We start from the raw sequence: 18637 nt of genomic DNA on the forward strand, positions 1-18637 counted from the left end.
AATGAAATGCAGGATAAAATGCAAAAGGTCTTTCTTTGCTTTTAAAAGAAATCACTGAAATTAAATATTTTTTAAGTGCAGATGAAATAGCTTTGTACAGGATTGTTTACAACTGCTGTGATATTAAGTCACATATACTACTTCTCTATATTGCACTAGAAAGAAAGAAAGAACAGGTTTGTATTTTTTATTCCAGATATTGCCTAGGTCATCTGGCGTCTGTAAAACAGAGTGGTGGAGCTTCTCATCCAGCTGCAGATCCTTCTGCTCAATATGATCTGCATGAAGAGTGGCAGGAGAGGGTGTCTGTGATCGGGATCCAAGAGCAGATTGGATTGGAGAAGCACTTTCAGAGCCTGTAAATGCAATTTTTAACAGTTACCTTAAAAGCCTTTTCCATTTTCTTGAGCTACTGAAATGTTGTCTAAACACGGCAATAACAGAAAACTGAGCTGCTTTTATGTATCAAATATAAAAACAGTAAGAAGATCTCCCTGTGAATGGTGCTCTGAAAGAAAACAAACTACATGCAGGAAAGCTGAGAGATGAACATCGAAATCAGTTCGGTAATTAGAGGATTAACATACCTCTATTTTAGGTCCAAATAATTTTAAATGTGTTTGTTCTGCAGGAATTTCAGCATTTTGAAGCAGCTGAATTTCTCATCACATTCTCACCTAAATTTCTCTCCAGCAAAATGTTTAAGCAAAAATTTTCCTGGAACAAATGCTTTTCCAGGTTTACTGATGCATGCAAGTTTATTTATAAATAAAAACTCAAACCAGTAACTGATAATCTTTGATGTTTATCTGCTGATTGGGCTGAGAAAATCTGTATGAAGGGAAGGTTCTGTATAGTTGGAGGAGGTTTACTTCTTCTAAGACAGGAAATCAAAAGTGTCTGAATGGCAGTGCTGTAAAGGCATTTTTCTGTGATCATCTCCGAGCTACCTCTATAGACAACTATGTGGTCTCTACTACTCTTATCTGTGGAGAGGGAGCAGGTACTTGTATTTTTCTTTTGCACTATCTTACATTTCACATCCTGAATTTGTCTAAAGCTTATTATAAAAAGCTGAGTTCAGCCAGAACAGTCATGTGGCGGACAAAAAAAGAACAGATATTCACCCAGACTTTCCTACACATCAGCACATGTTAAAATGGAAGAATTCAAACCTATTAACTTTAACTCTCAGATAAATGTAACTGGGACCCAAAATCGCTATATGTGAAATTCAGTATTAGAGATAAACTGAACTTTAGGGACAGTAATGAATAAGTAAGTCTTTTAAAACAGTAATTTTTCCAAATTATTGTGAGATTAATTGAGAATACTTCTCACTTGAGAAAAGTGTTCTTTTTTGTAAAGAGAACAAATTGTTTAAAGAACTAGACAGAAAATGTCAGTGTTATCAAAACCAAAATTGCAGTAAACAATCTCAATTACATCGTTAAACTGCAAAGGTCTCCATCTCCTTTAAATGACCAAGGCAATGAAGCTTTTACCATCAATTTAAATCAACATCTCTATGCAGGAGAGAGGGGCACTACTGCTTTGCACACAGATTACTGCTTCACACAACAGGTAATGATGATACCCTCTTGCTACTGAGTACTTGTTTTCCACACGCTTACAAAGATAAGGTAAGATACACCCTTAAAAGATGTTCAAAGAAACCTTTTCTTACTTCATTTCCATTCTGCTCATTAGCTGGGGACAGATGAAAGTAGTTCAAGAGAAGGAGCAAGAAAGAACGATGGGGAGGAGAGAAAGTGAGGGAGACTGAGATAGAAAGGGAAGGAAAGGGAATGAGATGGAAAGAATGAACAGGCAGAGAAGGCAGGGAGGGAGCAGAGGAAGGAGGGAAAGAGATCTTTATATGATGGAAGAGAATGGACAGAAATAATTATGAAAAATTTGTGGAACTACAGGAGACTGTCACTAAAAGATACTTCGGCATATAAGGATCTAAATTGGACCGAGACTACCAGGCGTTCAACTTGTTCTAGGACTGGCAAACAGCAGTCAATGGTAAACTCTCATTTACTAAGAATATGAAATAATGTTCATATACCAAAAAGAATTTTTCCTTCCAAAAACCTTCAAAATAAAACTATTTGCAAGGAGTAGTTTTCTGATCAGCAAAACCACTGAAAACTTGTTTCTTATGCGTGTGTTTTGAGGTTGAGTTTCTGCATTGATTTCATGGCATCTAATATAGTGAAGTTCATGTTGCGGTTTCCCTCTCATGGGACTCTGCATACATGCAATTTTCACTAGATAGCTGCCTGTCTTTCATAAAACATCAAAGAAAATAATAGCCTTCTGGTTTTTTCTATGTCAATTTAGCAGAAATTAGACAATGGGCTCCAATATCCTTGGGTGCGTGGAACAGTCAGAGAATTGCATAAGTATTGCATAAGTATTCCTCAGGAAACCCAGCTAAATGCACATGACACACAAAAGTTGCCTCTCTAAAACAGTAGTCCAAGCAAGAAGAGACAACCACAGAATTTCTCAATGGACAACTCAGTCATTAATTGCAATCTTATCAATTCAATTATAGTGCAAACTTGGACAAAAATACCAAACAGTAATGAAATAATCAACTTACAAACACATACAAACAAACAGAAAAAGAACAGATCTTCAGCAAGGACTTTCAACAAGAACACAGTAAAGAGGAAAATGAAGAGGACAAAAGTCAAGCTGAACAAAGTTGAACGAGCCGAACAACAATGTCCATGAAAGCTAATACCATGCTTCTTTCACCAGAAAGGCACTTCTAAAAAGTGAAAACTGCGGGGGGAAGTAAAGAGGTCTTTCCATATCTCTGAAAATGCAGAGTTTGATTTCTCACAGAGAACAAAGTACTGTATGTAGGTACAAGCTTTCACAGATAAATTGGTACTTCCTGTTGGAACTTTCTACTTGTTACAGCTAGGGTTATAACACGAATGGTAGTGTGTAACAGTCATGGAACAAGGAGTATGCAAATGACTATGGACATCTTTAGTTTGGATTTACAAAACCTGGGAAGAGACCAATCTTCAAAATCCTCCTCATAGAGAGGGATTGTCTCTGAGACAGAAGCCCATTCAGACAGGGTTAACTGCATCACTTGGTGGTTGTTACTCTATAATTCTCTCTCTCACTCTCTCAAGAAACAGCTGCAAAATAAACTGGTGGAGCATTGACCTCACCAACTGAAGCTGTTAAACACTCCTTCCTTACAGGCTTACTTTTTCATGAAAACAATAAGTAAAGTACTAAAATAAAAATAATTTCTAAGTTATACCAATGGAAGTGATGTTACATGGCAAAATAACATTTTACAGACAATATAAAGAGACATTAAGATGGATGTATACAAAAGAATCCCATGATACTTCAGAGTGATACACTGGTTTGAAAGAGCACTGTCAAAGCCTTCCAAAGAAAAAGCTTTTCCTGAAAATCAGTTATTTAACCACCAGTAATAGAAGGACTCTTGTAAGAGATCTAGCATACATAATGTGGTACAAGTTTCTCCTCGGTAATTGTATAGATTTTGTCATGAAGGGTTTAAAAATACATTTAGGAACAAGCTAAAGATCCTAGGGGTAACTAAGTCAGACAAAGGTTTTCAACTTATGTTATTTCACACATTACTTTTCAATAGCAGTCAAAAATAATTGAAATAAACATCTTAAAAAGAACACAGATTCATGTAGAAGTTGGAATTTGCATTCTTCAGGATGGGTGAAAAATTTCAGAAATAAATGCACTTTTTTTTTTAGAGCTCTTTTTTTTAATCTACTTTACCAGTAATAGTCGCAGCTTCAGCAGACAATGGTTGCTGATTGAGACTACTTGTTTCTGAATCTATGTGGAGTGTAGTTAGACTGGCCAGTTCTTGCTCCTCAGCACTCTGCTGCTGTCCTGAAACTGCATCAACGTCAGTAGAAGCTGGTGTCCCTGCCTCAGGGCCAAAGCTGAAATCTGTGAGGAAAACACTGTATTAACTTAGAACCTTCAAATAGCACTGAAACGAAAAAAACTCAGAGGCCCAGGATCTCCAAACTCCTCCATGGAAATGTTGTATGTGTATCTTCTATGCTACTAATGCACTGTTGCAAAATTTACATAAAATGTAACAGCACAAAATAATTCTCTACTTTGAATAATCTCTTTCCTGTAAGATTGAACCCGTGACTTAACGTCTCCAGAAGACATTCCTGCTTTATGTCTTGTATTCTGCTTGGTTGTTGTAAGGGCACCTACATGCAAATAAAGTAAAAATAATGGACTCATATATTAAGGAATTTATTTGCAAAATTTACAAGCTGGAAGAAATATTCAAGTTTGTTGTAAAATCACTAAACTAAAAATATTATGACAAATGATACTCTAACAAATGTTATTTTCAGCACTAAAGAAAAGTGTAATGCTGAAATGTAGGCTTAAATACCATTATGTAGTTGCATAATAGCAACATATATAAAAATTGCAATTTCTTCAATAAATTTTATCATATAAACATTATTTTTATCTTATGTAATATATGAAGTCATAATTCCTAGCAACCATAATGACCCCTTCTGTTCAACAAGGGTGGGAATGGATAAACAAAATGAATGAAAAGCATTATGTTATTACACAAAGTACATTAATTTTTACAAAGTTTACTAATTTAACCATGATAATACACTTAGTATCTTGATTAATCTATAGCTACACAAAGGTCACTGTAAAAATATCAGAAGCCCTTCTTTTAGTTTTGCCTAAGTGTTTTCAAAAGAATTAAAAACACTTCCAAAATAAGTAAGTAACCTTTAATTTTGATATTTTGTGCAAAATAGATGGATGCACTCCAGGGAAAAGACAATATTGCTTTCTAACTTCTGTTTAGTGTTGTTCTGCTTTTTGCACACGAGTATTATTTTGAAAAGTAGTATTCCACTGCTCTCTTTTTTAATATACTAAAACCACAGTAGCCTCTTCTTGCTGCATTATTTTGAAATCATTAGCAAGTTAATCTCTCTCTACAGAAAATTGCTGGCACACAACTTTACCAGGAAAAAAAAAAAAGGGAATTTGTAATCAATTAATAAAAAAATGCTATTACTTTTGGAAAAATATACTTGCTTTCAAATTTGCGGCCATCATACTGGAAGGCGCTGAAGGAGTCAGAGTGACTGTCTGAACTGATGAGGTCACTGCTGCCCGCACTGGCAGGTGATGTCCACTCGGAAGGTACGCCTGGGTCATCTACAGGACGCATTTGGTTCTGCTTGTTCAGTATATCAGGAAGGTCTTTAGGAACTTCCAGGCTCCCAGGACTGCTTCCTCTTCTTGTCACATTCTACACATTGAAGAGACATAAACTATCTTACAATTTTGGATGGCTTATTTACATCAACTGGAAAAAGCAATCCCACATTTGCTGAAGTCAGAATGTAACAAATAGCTCTTAAGTACCTAAACCAGAAATTGTCATCATACTAAATTTATAGCTAAAGCTTTCCAAAGCCCCAGACAGGCAGCAGCAACTGAAGAGTTCATGCAGTCAGAGAATTTCATAAATACAAATTTTATTTGCACAATGAATTTTTGGACATATATCATAAAAGGCTAAATTTCAGACTAGCATGGGCCACACACATTATAGGTAAGACTTGAAAGAGTAAAATAGTAAAAAAGTATACTACATCTAAATTACTAAAGAAAACCTGTTAACCTTGGTTTCAGGCACAAGCAGAAAAAAATGTCAAGCAATATTGCCTTTTCTGGCCTATAGGCTACCATGCTAAAAGCAAAAATTTAATTTATACAACCAGCAAATGAAATTACTAGTTCATGCGTTAATCTCCCTATGATTAAACCTCAACTCTCATACTAGTTTGGACACCAAAGACCACATATAGCAGAAATAAGGCATGCAGATTTGCTCATATACAAGTAAGGTGGTGGTCTATCTGAGGTCTTTCTTTAGGGCATATTTTTCCACAGATAGGACTGTTTGCTTGAGAGGGAAGAGAGACAAAAGTAGAAAAGCCATTTTATGAAATAGCTTGAAATCTTTATGCATTGTGAGACTAATGATGCGTTCCTTTTACACTAGGCCCAATCACTTCTGCATTCTTTTACTATCCTACTACTGATTAGAGATTAACTCAGACTGACAAGCTTTTTGTGATAAGGTTTTAGCATTCAATATATACAGCAACCTAAAACTAATCTTAATAACTTGTGTACTGTTTTAAGAAGGCATATCTATTGCTAATTATAAAAATGAATGGCAGTGTCAGAGTAGTACTCAAACTTATCTTGACTCTTTTCTGCTATGTAAGGAAAGTATCAATTCTCAAAACAAATAGTATTCTCTCCTTTTCTCTCTTCTTCTGGGCCAGCTGTGATGATATCTGTTTTATTAATTTGCAGACTAAGTTAACCTTTTTTATAGACTTCAAGTTAGCATTCTGTGTTGTAATTCAAGACTTATTAACAAGAATACTTTGCACCAATAATCAAGTTTCATAAACATGAGTTCAGTACAAAAGAGAAAAAAGAATACATATAGATAAACTCTATAGATCCTCTCTTGCCATTTATACAAGATGATGATAAATAAACAATTTTAATCACTTGCAGAAATCTTCTTCTGCCCCTTATTAGCAACTCCTTATTGACAACTTTCTATAGGAAATGACCTTCTTCAAAACATCTAATCAGAAAAAAGGATTAAACAATTTTGAAACACTGTATTTAAATTGTTGCCCATTCTGTTCTTCATTTGCAACTTTTGTTTTAATTTTCCCTTTTGTTGCTAGTTAACAAGTACTTATCTCTTCAACTGAGTTGTCTCATTCTGCAAGCATTCAACAGTAACCAGAAATTCTTGACTTAAAATTGATTAAAATTTCTCATTATGAATGACATTCCAAACAACATGACACTTCCGGAAAAGCACAGGAAGAAAACATATGAAAAGCTGGTTCGACTACCAATACACTACTTACAAGATATTATTCAACAGTTGGAAGTGCCATAAAAAAAAATTTAAAAAAAACATACACTGGAGCAGTTTTTTAGTCTGATGCATTGACTATACCTGTAGAGAACAGTACTGTACTACAGCATGATACTTAACTACATACCACCCTGAGGACTGCAAATTTACATAGAAACTATTATTCTGAAAGTGTCCATGTACAGAGATCTTTACAGGTTCAATTCAATGAGACTATTCACCTGACAGTAACTTCTGCATTGCTTCCACAATGAAGATTTAAAAGATATGAAAACACAAATGGTAAAAAATGGCATGAATCTATCTCAAAGACAAGGAATAATTAAGCAGTATTCTTAATGCTGATTCATAAAAGCCAGAGAAATACATTTTAGTGAACTGATTTATAATGTCATTGGCAAGCTCGCACATATATGCAGACATAAGTATTGAAATGTAGCAAGTTTAAACGCTTACCAGTGCACTACCACTGCGGAGTCTCTCAGCTATAAATTCATCCATGAGGTCAGGAACATTTGTATTGCTACTGCCAATATCACTATCAATAGGGTGCAGCTTTTGATTCATGTCCTCTCTATTAGCTAAAAGCAAATGAACAACCATTTATAGTAAAGAATGCATCAAGGCATTTTCAAAACAAAATGCAACAAATGAAAAAACCTGCTAATTAACAGAAATAAAAAAAAAATCAAAATTGCCGAACATGCATTTTAAGAATGTCCCTCTTTTAAAGCAGACTCTACTTTCAGAATTAGTACGGCTTCTTCTTCCCACTAAGCAGGGGTTAGTTGATTTCCAGTTCCACCTTCAAGAGCAGGAAGCTTATAGGTAAGCACTACTCAAAGTTGTTAATGCTTGCTTTAAGGATAAAGCGTATGTTCTTCCTCCATATCACAAGTAACAAATCCTAAAAAATTTATATGATTCCTACAGGCTTCTTCTTCATTGCATTCTTAATGAAAAGCAACGTAGTGGAAAAAGTAAACTAGGTTGTAACATATACTAATGATAAACGGCAATGTGGCACTGCATACAGTTAGTATAAATAGTGCAAAGAAAACATTACGTAATAAAATTACATGCTAGGACGTGGAATGAAAATTCTAACTCTGGATGATCAATGGTTATGAACAACTAATTAAGTTCACTCATTTATCAGTGTTACATTTTTGATATAACTACACTGTTCATATTTAACTGTGGCTGTTACACCTGACTTCATGATATTCACCTTTAAAGTCTTCAAGTTATTCCAGTTCATGTTCTTTTTATAATAATTTTTCCCCTCAGCGTCATCTCTCTTGAGACCACGGTGTAGTTTATTCTAACAACGAGGCTCTGTTAAATGTTACAAATTTCAAATAACAGGTACTTCTAAAATTGGTGTTTCCTAGATATCTCTTTTTCAGAAGTACAGATTTTGCGGAGCAGCAAATCGTTTTTGCGAGACCCATGACAGTAACGCTCGGGTGCTGTGCTTACAGAGACTGCCCTCAGGTGGCATTAACATCTCAATGCAGGATGCATTGCAGAATCCTCTGTTAATCATGCCAACATAACAACGGGAAAAAAAGAAAACCTGCATTACTGCTGAAAGTTAATTTATTGTTCATTTAAGGTTATGTGAACTAAGACAATGGATATTAGAGCGACAGCCTTTGTTTTTGACCAGTTCACAGAGGTCTCACAGTTAGCAGGAGAAAGACTATCATGAGACCTTCATGAACATCCATGATTCCAAGAGAAAAAGAAAGCAATGAAAGATGTTGCCAAGATGTAACTGCAGCCATTTTGATGAATGAATATAGGAAGGCCTATGTCATGTTTTGAAAAAGACTCAAACAAAACCTTATGATTAGACTCAGAGAACTGTTGTAATGAAATCATTCCACTAGTAGCTGACTGTTGTTTCACACTATTTTTAAAAAATTATCTAAACTGACCTCCAAATGTAAATTTGATGGGTTTTTTTTTGTTTTGGAGGAGGAAAAGGAGGAAGAGGATGGGGGGGAAGAAGAAAACACACTAAATGAACCAGAAATACAATCATTTCAACCTAGCTGGTTGAGAGCCAGGTCCTTCAGATAAGTAAACTACACTCGGTGTGGAATAGCATATTCTGATAAAATATGCATATGCCAATCATACAGTAGGCTGAATTTTAAGGCTCTGCATGATAGATGAAAATTCAGAAGTCTCAAGGCTCAGTCCTTTATTAGGTCATTTACTGTCTCTTCCTCTTCCCTAAACTGATGGTCTTCAGCAGCAAAGAGGTTCAACTAAATATCTTGAAAAGAAAAATTAGTAATTTAAAGTATGTAAATGTAACTTATGCTGGGAGAAAAATCAGCTGGCTGTAGGCGCATGCATAACCAAACAGGGAAAGCAGTGATCATCCCAAAGCCTTTTGATTGCTTATCAGAGCTTGCTTCAGTTGCATTAAGCCAAACTGGTGTTGCCTTTCTCCTTTTGCGCTCTGCACACTGTTAGTGCTCACCTGCAGCTTTCCTTCCAAAATAGCCCATTACATGACTGTACAGATCCCTCAGTGGAGCCTCTGCTGGCATTCTGTTCTGCCTCTGTGGGGAAACATTTGCCTTCGGCTTCGAAAGAGCATGTACAACAGTTTTATAAACACCACCCAGGGAGCCCTGCTGTTGTGCCGACTCCTGACCTGGTGCCCTAAAGGCACTACGATTATGGAACTGACTAACTGTAATACTTTCTTTCTGCAACACAGCTGCTTGAGTTTCTGTAGATTCTTTAATTTGCTTGCTGCCAGCTGAAGCAGCATTAATTGCATCTAGATGTCTATATATTCCAGGTCTAACCAGCTCTGTGGCAGTTGATGAGCTGGTGCTTGTACTGGTACTGCTGTTGCTGCTACCGCTACCACTACTGCTACTACTGAAGCCGCCAAGTTTACGAAGTCTTGCTTTCCAAGCAGCCTCTTTGCTCTCAAGAGGATTGTAAAATTGAACCGATTCTGTAGATGGTCTAAAAGTAACATGAACGCTATTTCTTTTTTTAGTCGTTATTTTCATGATTTTGGCCCTATGAGTTACAGTTTCAGATATACTTCTTTTAGTTGGTGCCAGTTTGCTCGTGCCTGTGACGTAAGGCATTTGAGGGTCAACTTGTGCTTTAGGAAGAATTTTCTTTGCGTGGACAATACGTGAGTTGGTCAGCTTTTCATTAAACTGGGCACTTCTATGCTTTTCACCTACCACTGCTTCCGCAACTAAATCTACATCAGCTTCAGTGGCTGCTTGCCTGTACAGGTATCTCTTCCCTTCTTTGCTGTTGGGACTACTTGACCCATGATCAAATACACTTTCATACTGTTTATTTATATCTAACTGTCTGGCTTGATTGAGCGCTTGATTTCCTGTAAAGAAGTCTACTTGACTAGGTGCAATATTACTTATAAAGCCACTTGGGTTTTGTTCTAGGTGCAGCTCTGTGTTATCGTCTCTTTCTGTAACAGTGATGCTATTTGTGCATCGCCCAGTCTGATCTCTATTTTCTAATCCGTCCAGTGGTAATCTATCATTCCTATTTACTGATGTATCAACGTCATGAGCAGAAGCCTTACATTTATCTATCTCAAAGTTACCGCAAAGTTCTTCTTTTTCTTTAAGATATTCTCTCAGAGAGGAAAGGAGATCATCTTCACCTTCAAGGTCAACATATTGGCTTTGTTCAAAGGCAGTGTTTGCAAATTCTACCGGCCCTATTAAATGACAAAGATGGTCATAAATACTATCCCCAACTTCCAAGGAGGACTCTCTGCTATTTGTATCAGTGATATGGCTTTCAGTGGATCTATGCATTGAAGAGGTCTCAGTGGAACTCTGTAAGCTTGGAGCATGATGGGATGAACTGTCAATGACAGGAACTGCACCTTTGGCTCGCTCAACTGCGAAAGGTTCCAGGATGTCAGAGGTGCTGCTGCTTCGTGGCAGTGGCTGTTCCTCATTTAATGCACCAAAAACTTCACTTGGAGCATCCTCACTCTGTGAAAAATGTCTGACTCGAGGTGGACGTGGAAGAATTTGAGCATCATCAATGTCTGTAGAAAAAAGTATATGTAACATGCACAAAAATTTACATAGAGAGACAATATATATTTACCACTACATCATAATTACGTGACTTTAAGAGCCAGTAAAGTCCAGAGCCTTGTTTTTTCTTAGATACAACAAAAATATTTTTTCCAATACTAGAGTGTTAAAAGCACACGCACATAATATCCAGTACAGAATGTAATATAAATGAGTTAGACCATCAGAACACAGTTTTAAATGTTAACATGCATGAAAACAAACAGTGAGATCATGGAACGTTTGGAAATACAGTTAAAGCTAGAGCTGTGCCAATAAGTTCAATAATTCAACCAATCTTATTCCAGCTGGCTTGTTGAGGAAATGGTTACCGGAATACAAATTAGCTTAACAGTAGTACTCCCTTTGCAGAATTTACATCTTCAGAAAAATGGGCAACTCCAAAGAGAACAAGCAAGTTTTTTTGAAAATTAGGATTGTCTACTGAAGTGGTAAACTATTACTTTCAATTACTTGTATGAATATACATAAACTACTGAAATTTCAGAAAGAATACTATAATACACTTATAAATATTACGGGATATATAATTTATAATTTATAATTTACTTAAGACTAAAAATTTTAAATTACAAGGAAGAGTTGACTATACAGAAGAGATGACTATACATAATGGATAATTTAAAGATATACCCCGTTTCCCTAAAAGAATGTTTTGTCTCTCATCTTCAAAATGTGAAACTAAGTACTTAATGAAGGCTTACCTCCCCCTCTTCTTCCAGTTTGACTCAGCAAATGTAACATACATGAGAATTACACAATTAAGGACTCTGACACAGAAAAACATCCTGCAGCCTCACAACAGTTAACATTAGAGTAAACCCACTTTTGTTTATGAAAAGACCAGAACATGTTATGACCAATTAAATTAGTGATTCCTTGTCTCTGTTGAGACATTTACTAATATGTTAGTATGGGTACAAATCATAGTTAACTGTAATGAAAGCCACAATTCAAACATGGATCACCTAGGAATTGTACAGAAGTATCTTCAGGTCACTTTACATCATCCACAAAAATAAAGAACCTTCACAACACCTCTTCAGATTTCCTGATATGTTATAGGAATACTACATACCATCAAATCACCAGTGCAGGCAAGGCTAAATATCCCGTACAGACAATTCAGATAACTGCAAGACTTCATGCTATTCCTTGCAGTCTTTTTATGAGATAAGCATTGGAACAGCAAGGTAAAAACAGCTTACTCAATTTTCTGTTGGTTTCTTTCTGATAGAATCCTTTATTCCCCAGATTAATTTTTTACTACCTGCTACTTAAAAGTTGTAGATACACTTTGAAAGTCAGGAACAACAGTAAAGAGCTTAAATGAACACCAGCAAGAGTTATTTGCCACAATAAAGAGACTTACCTTGTTGTTCTGTCTAGAGGGTTTAACTTCAGGACTGCAATGGTGAATTTACTTAATATCAGAACAAAATCTAAGCCCCTTTCTCTCCCCTAACTTTGATGTGTTACAGTCAAAATAAAGTAACTATTTTATAATTATATTTTAAAATATTTCTATTATTACTAAATATAACCTATAAATATTACAAAATATTTCTAATTATTACTTTGTGGATCTATATATTTCAGTAATATTGAATACTGATAATCTGAAGTCCCCTTAAAAACCTGTTTTGAAGTGCACACACTTTTCTGAGAATTAGAACTGGAGCTGAATTTTCTCATATTTTGCTTCTGAGCAAAGCATATAAACCACAGGAATGAGGTATATCTGTACTTAACTAAACATACATGTTCCAAGAAGATGAAAAGTGGTATTTCCACTTTTCAGAGAAGTTAAAATTTGAAAATTAAAGTCTGTCCTCATACAAAATTTACAGAATTGTAAAGAAGCTATCAGACAGGAAATTGAGAGATCTATATTGGAAAAAAGAGAAGAGACATCCAAACTATCTCAGAAAATAAACATAAACTGAAAAATCGTCAAATATAACACAGTCCATTGTCCTTTTCCTCTTCAGTTTTGATAAGCAACAAATTTCTCATTATTGTTCTTGTTCAACTTATTACTAACTACGTGAATGAACATCCTCTGAAACAAATGGTGTCTCTCTCTAGTTGGAACTGTTATTTCAAACTCTCTCTTGACTTAGGCAGAGATTAACACAGGTTATGCTCCCATAGTCTCAAGCTATTTCTTACAGCTGCAAAGAAAGGATTATAGGCTTCAGTCAAAAATATTTATGATATTATATATATGGGATTAATATACGCAACTATGATACACCGATCTCGTCTTGAGCCCTCAGTATGCATACTTCTTATCTATTATAAACTCAATCTTATCTAAAGTAGCAGCCTAGGAATCACATGCTTGCTTGCATGGAGTAATCCTGACTTTCTAAGATGTTAGAAATAACTGGACAGAGAAGTCACAATGCACACAAAGCAACTCCACACATTGAAATAAATTCAGCTAGATTTATTTCAATGTTGATCCAGAATTAGTCTTAGGTGCTCACATATGCATGACTAGCACACACAAGTACACGTTTTCAAATAAACATGTGGCTGGGCCAATAGAGATTTCTTTTTTGTAGAACTGAGGAAGAAACAAAAGAAATGAAACATGTACTGCTATTGCAAGACCAGCACTGAAAACACAGACAATATTTAAAAATCCAAACAAACCGCTCCTTCCCAACCAGGACTCACTATTGCATGCAACTATGCAGTCAAATTGGGACACCATGAACTCCCAAGGAGTTTGTACATTGCAATTGTGTGCCAGAAGGCTGTGTACCTGACACCCTGTGTGCACTTAAGAGAAACGCTGCTCTGGGTCTTTATAAGTTACAATAAGGAAGAGATTGAAATTGGTAGACCTGGGCAATCTCACCAATCATAACTTTGCTTAAATCAACCTTACCTCTCCTTTTCTGCTAGAAGGCAGAAAGAGAACGTAGCTTTTCAGCATCAAGTGGGAGATGGATCAGCTAAAATACAAACTCATGGAGAGACACATTCTGACAAGACAGCATGAGTAATAATAGAAGATTCCCCTATAACGCTGGGAGAGGTTTATATTTCATCATGGAAAGTTAGTTCAGGAAGTAGAGAAAAAATAACATGTTTTGCTCCTCAGCTTTCATTTTGATTTTTTTTTTTTAATAAGAACACACTCATTCTGTGAGTTTCTGGGATTAAAGAATAATTACAGCCATACTGACATTACAGTTATGATTTCTTTATATTTCAGCTTAATGATTACTTACTGCTTTGGGAGCAAGGTTGTAAAGGCCCAATACGCATCTCCCTTTCATGTTAATACTACATTTGACTCTTTTAGTCCTGGTAGATAAGGAAAAATCTATCACCTGCAATTCATTAGTTTGCCCATTGCTTTTAGGAATCTTGCCTACATCTCATTAATACTTTGCTTCATGAGTGGTCTTCTACATGAAAATCCTCAACGGTTCCAGAATGAATAGTTATTTTAATAGTTATCTTGTCAAAGTGTAAGACTGGATTTGTTATGATTCTAACAGGCTAAAGGAAAAGCTCTTTTTATAAATATTTGCAACAAATACACTATACTAAAATCACTTTAATAACTAAACACCTTAAAGCATAAATCACTTCCACTTTCTGGATATTATTTGAAAAGTTGCTAATATTCTGCACATGGAAATACAGCATAACTTAGAAACTACACAAAGGAAATACAATCTTAGGAGAAGCATTCTCTATGATGCTAGATGACTGAATGTCAATACTGAGCTTTTGCAAAATATTTTGTCAATCTACTGACTGATCTTCAAGAGAAATACTATGTATCAATAAATAACAAATTATAGTCAAGTGGGATGTTCTGCCATACTCTTGAAAATTAATATACTGTACAAAAAGTAAAGGTTTGGGTATAAATGCTTTTTGTTGGACTACCTGTCCAGATTTACCAGTGTTCAGTGAGTCTACCTTTCAATGAGGAGTTTCACAGCTAAAAAGTAGCTGAATACTACTTTCAGAAACTTAATATTAGGCATTCTATTATTTTGGAATAAGTTGAAACCTTCTCTCCTTCAAGCTGTGTTGGATCGTAAAGTCATTTTGGATAACAGGGATATTTATACAATTATGAAATAAGACGAAGGGCTGTCAGAACTAGCTACATATTGTTCATTATCTAGAACACACGGTAGAAGCAATTTGATTACTTCCCAAATTACATACTGTACCTCTGGAAACAGAAAGCTCTCAGAAAATAACATTTACTGTAAGAAAAGGCAAGGAAAATGATAAAGCTTCATGTGAAAAAAAAAAAGAAAAGATAGAGAGCGCAATTAAAAATGCAGAAAATTAAAAGAGCAAAGTGCACTCTGATCCAGTGGACAGTGTATCCTTTACTCTGCTACTTCCCCATCAACACTCTAATGGCTTGCTTTTCTTCACTAGAGCTTTTTAGTTTTCTGGCAGTGTTCAAGATTCCTGAGCACATCATGAAGCTGCTGCAACACCCAGGCTGCTTTTGAGAGGTCACAAAAAACAGGAAGGGCATAAGACCTTTCCTATGTTCAAAGTGCAAAGGACTGTAACATCGCTTTACTTTTAAGAATTATATTGGTCATGCAGTTTTTGTATTGCATGAGTATCAACAGAAAGGATAATATCAAGAGAGTCATAAGGTTTGGGACACATTAGAAGTAAGATGCAAGCCAGGACTTTTCAGAAACATAGATGATGAAATTGTCTACAACAGCACTTTTGCCCTCTTTAGGACAGGATAATTTAAGTATCTGATTATGTGACAAAATAATAGGTCAGTCCCTTCTGCAGGTGCTCTTAAGATCTTCATTAAGAATTGACTATTTCCAACAATGCCATGGCCAGGTAAGATGTATTTCCTAACAGGTTGTTCATGTATCATTCCTATAAAAATCCCTATCTTCTAATAACTTATATCTCAGAAAGATACCCTTTGCACTCATACATTTATTAATTTATTACATATAATTTGTATTTTATTAAACTTACTTTGTAATTGTACGTTGTGAAAGTCTGGTCTCTCTAGAGTGGGTACCTTGAACTTTCCTGATTCTCCATTTATATTTTCAGACTGAATACTAAGGCACCAAATTTCTGTTTCGCTACAAGAATTTTGTGACACAAGACAAAATAAAACTATGAAGATTCAGTTCTTGGAAGTTCTTGAGTAACAAAGGCAGATAGGAGAGACAGAAAAGAAACAAAATGTCCATAAAACCATTACTGCCATTAAGTCCTTATATTTGTACACTGTTTTGGATATATATAGAGAGAGTCCTCCCACTATGCTTTTGGTTTGGTGGTTTGATTTTTTTTTTTCATGCATTGGGACAAAGGCATAACATGAGTGTCAGCCTTAACACACTACTAATTTATATCTACACAATAGATGGAAAGATAACATTATTGCTAAACATGCATTTTTTAAAATCTGTGCTAATTCTAATTCCTGAACCTATTTGTTCAGAGAAAATTGTCCAAGATAAGCTACTGTGAGACTTGTAGTCAACTACCTTGCTGGACCAAACAGAATGTTGAGGAAAACCATAATTCTAAAAAATGGATCATTCGGAAAATAACATCAAAACACAGCACTTTAGAATTCCAAACCACAGATTTTTTATATGTTTTTATATGCTAATGAAAAAGTCATACTGTAAAGCATATTATATGACACCATATACTTCATTCTTTTTTCATGGGAGCTAAAGCGTATCACCATGGTTGTTCACACAACATCTATGACACTGAATTCAAAAATTTACATAGAAAGAGGTAAATAGAAAACAAAGTAAAATTAAGTCCTTCCTTTCCCTCCCTCACTTGTCACAAAAATTTTAGATTAGTTGTACTCTCTAGTAGACAGATGTTATATTGCTGCTTAACAATAAATTGAAAAAGCGAAGATATTTCTCTAATTTTCACTATTATGACAGTAAACATTGGCACAGCACTAACTTCTAACAGTTCCAGAATGGATTGTAAAATAGCATGGTATCTTATGTAACTCAAAATATTAATTCTTAATCTCTTCCCCTCTCCCACCATCCCCAGAGTATTTTTACTTTGAAAAAATTTAATGATTTAGCAGAATTTGAAAGCAGAAGGTTTAAAAAAGTGATAAAGGGGGTGCAGAAATTAGCAGAGGTGGCACTACCTGAAAGCTCATCAGAAAGGGGAGTGAGAACAATATCAGGCAAGAAGGGTTTGGAAGTATGGATCAGAACAGGAGCACTTTTAGCACTGCGTATATAGGCCGATGGCAGAGCACATTCACCAATGGATCGGCTTCTCATGGCTTTAAAAAGGAAAAGAAAGAAGTGGGGAAGGAAAAAAGAAGAGTGACTATAATGAAAGGCTTGTGTCACAGAAAAAGCAGCAACAGAGAAAACAAAGATAAAAAGGAAGAAAATTCAAAAATTAAAACATTTCAGCACGGCAGATATTGGTAGAGCTGTAAGAAAAAAAATCAGTGGACACATAAGACATTCTGAGTTTTCAACTTTTATGTAAAGCAGCAACAATGCCTTTATTATGACAATCACAGAGATTTTGCATTCCAAATCAAGAAACTAATTAACACTTTTTCCCACTGCATCAGGGGTTGAAAAATCAAAGTTTTAGTGTTATAGTTCCACAGTAAAAATGAAATGACTGAAGTGAAATGGTTTGACAACAAAAAGCATTAAGTTGGTTCTTATCCATAGGGCCTGGCTTTTAATTGATACGGGATAAATCTTGCTAAACTGATGTTAAATCACCTTCTCACATCTCACATCCTGCCACCATTTCTACAGAATAGAAAACTTACATAAGAATTATGGTATCACAATCAAGGTTATATCTGTAGCTTTTCTAATAGATTTAAAATAAATTTTCATGACATTTGTTTTCCTCTGTCAGAGCAAGAACCGATACTGCATTCAACCTTCAAAAAGCAACATTTATTGTTTCAAGCAGCTTCCTTTTCAAACTGTTGCAAATCGGCCAGCTTCTGTTAAAATTATTGCTGATAAACTTCAGTGCATCTTATACAAATATTGTCAGTGCAATATTTGAACTTTTCTCTCTCTATATACATATATTTTCAAAACAACATGGAATAAAGACTTAGAATCTTAGTGCACCTAATCTGCATGGAAATCAAAAGTACATGAATGGAGTGTAGTGACAGTTGAGCGCATCACACTTCCAAACCAGGTTAAAGAATTGCTACTAACATTAACATGTAGATAACCTGGGTAGGTCACATAGAGTAGAAAATACATTTGACAAGTGCAGCACAATTCAAGTGGTGTCTTAACATCAGTTTGAAAAAAAATTCAGAAAGATAAGACTTTTTAAAACTGAAGCCATACTATTTAACTTAGTTTGTAAGACAGAAATCATTTTTTTAAAAGGTAATTATGTGTAAAGTTTAAGTATCTCTTTGTTTAAGAGATACAGTAATAAAATTCAGGATACAGTGATAGATGCATTACATTCA

At 35.3% G+C, this 18637-nt stretch overlaps 1 protein-coding gene across 20 annotated transcripts in view; it reads right to left on the minus strand.

The window, feature by feature from the left end:
• RALGAPA1 (Ral GTPase activating protein catalytic alpha subunit 1) overlaps window positions 1-18637 on the minus strand; it is a 142416-nt gene that overhangs the window by 83883 nt on the left and 39896 nt on the right. For 9 of the 20 annotated variants that reach the window (XM_029964206.1, XM_029964203.1, XM_029964210.1 and 6 more), the window contains exons 17-22: window positions 17309-17449; window positions 9510-11084; window positions 7469-7593; window positions 5128-5344; window positions 3805-3981; window positions 204-356 (exon numbers count right to left, since the gene is read on the minus strand). In XM_029964206.1, coding sequence (XP_029820066.1) covers window positions 204-356; window positions 3805-3981; window positions 5128-5344; window positions 7469-7593; window positions 9510-11084; window positions 17309-17449 — 2388 coding nt within the window. The remainder of the gene's footprint in view (window positions 1-203; window positions 357-3804; window positions 3982-5127; window positions 5345-7468; window positions 7594-9509; window positions 11085-17308; window positions 17450-18637) is intronic. The other 11 variants (XM_029964218.1, XM_029964222.1, XM_029964220.1 and 8 more) reach the window with 6 other exon arrangements.

The sequence above is a fragment of the Manacus vitellinus genome, unplaced genomic scaffold (assembly GCF_001715985.3).
Source record: "Manacus vitellinus isolate BGI_N305 unplaced genomic scaffold, ASM171598v3 scaffold_6_pilon, whole genome shotgun sequence".
Lineage (NCBI taxonomy): Eukaryota > Metazoa > Chordata > Aves > Passeriformes > Pipridae > Manacus > Manacus vitellinus.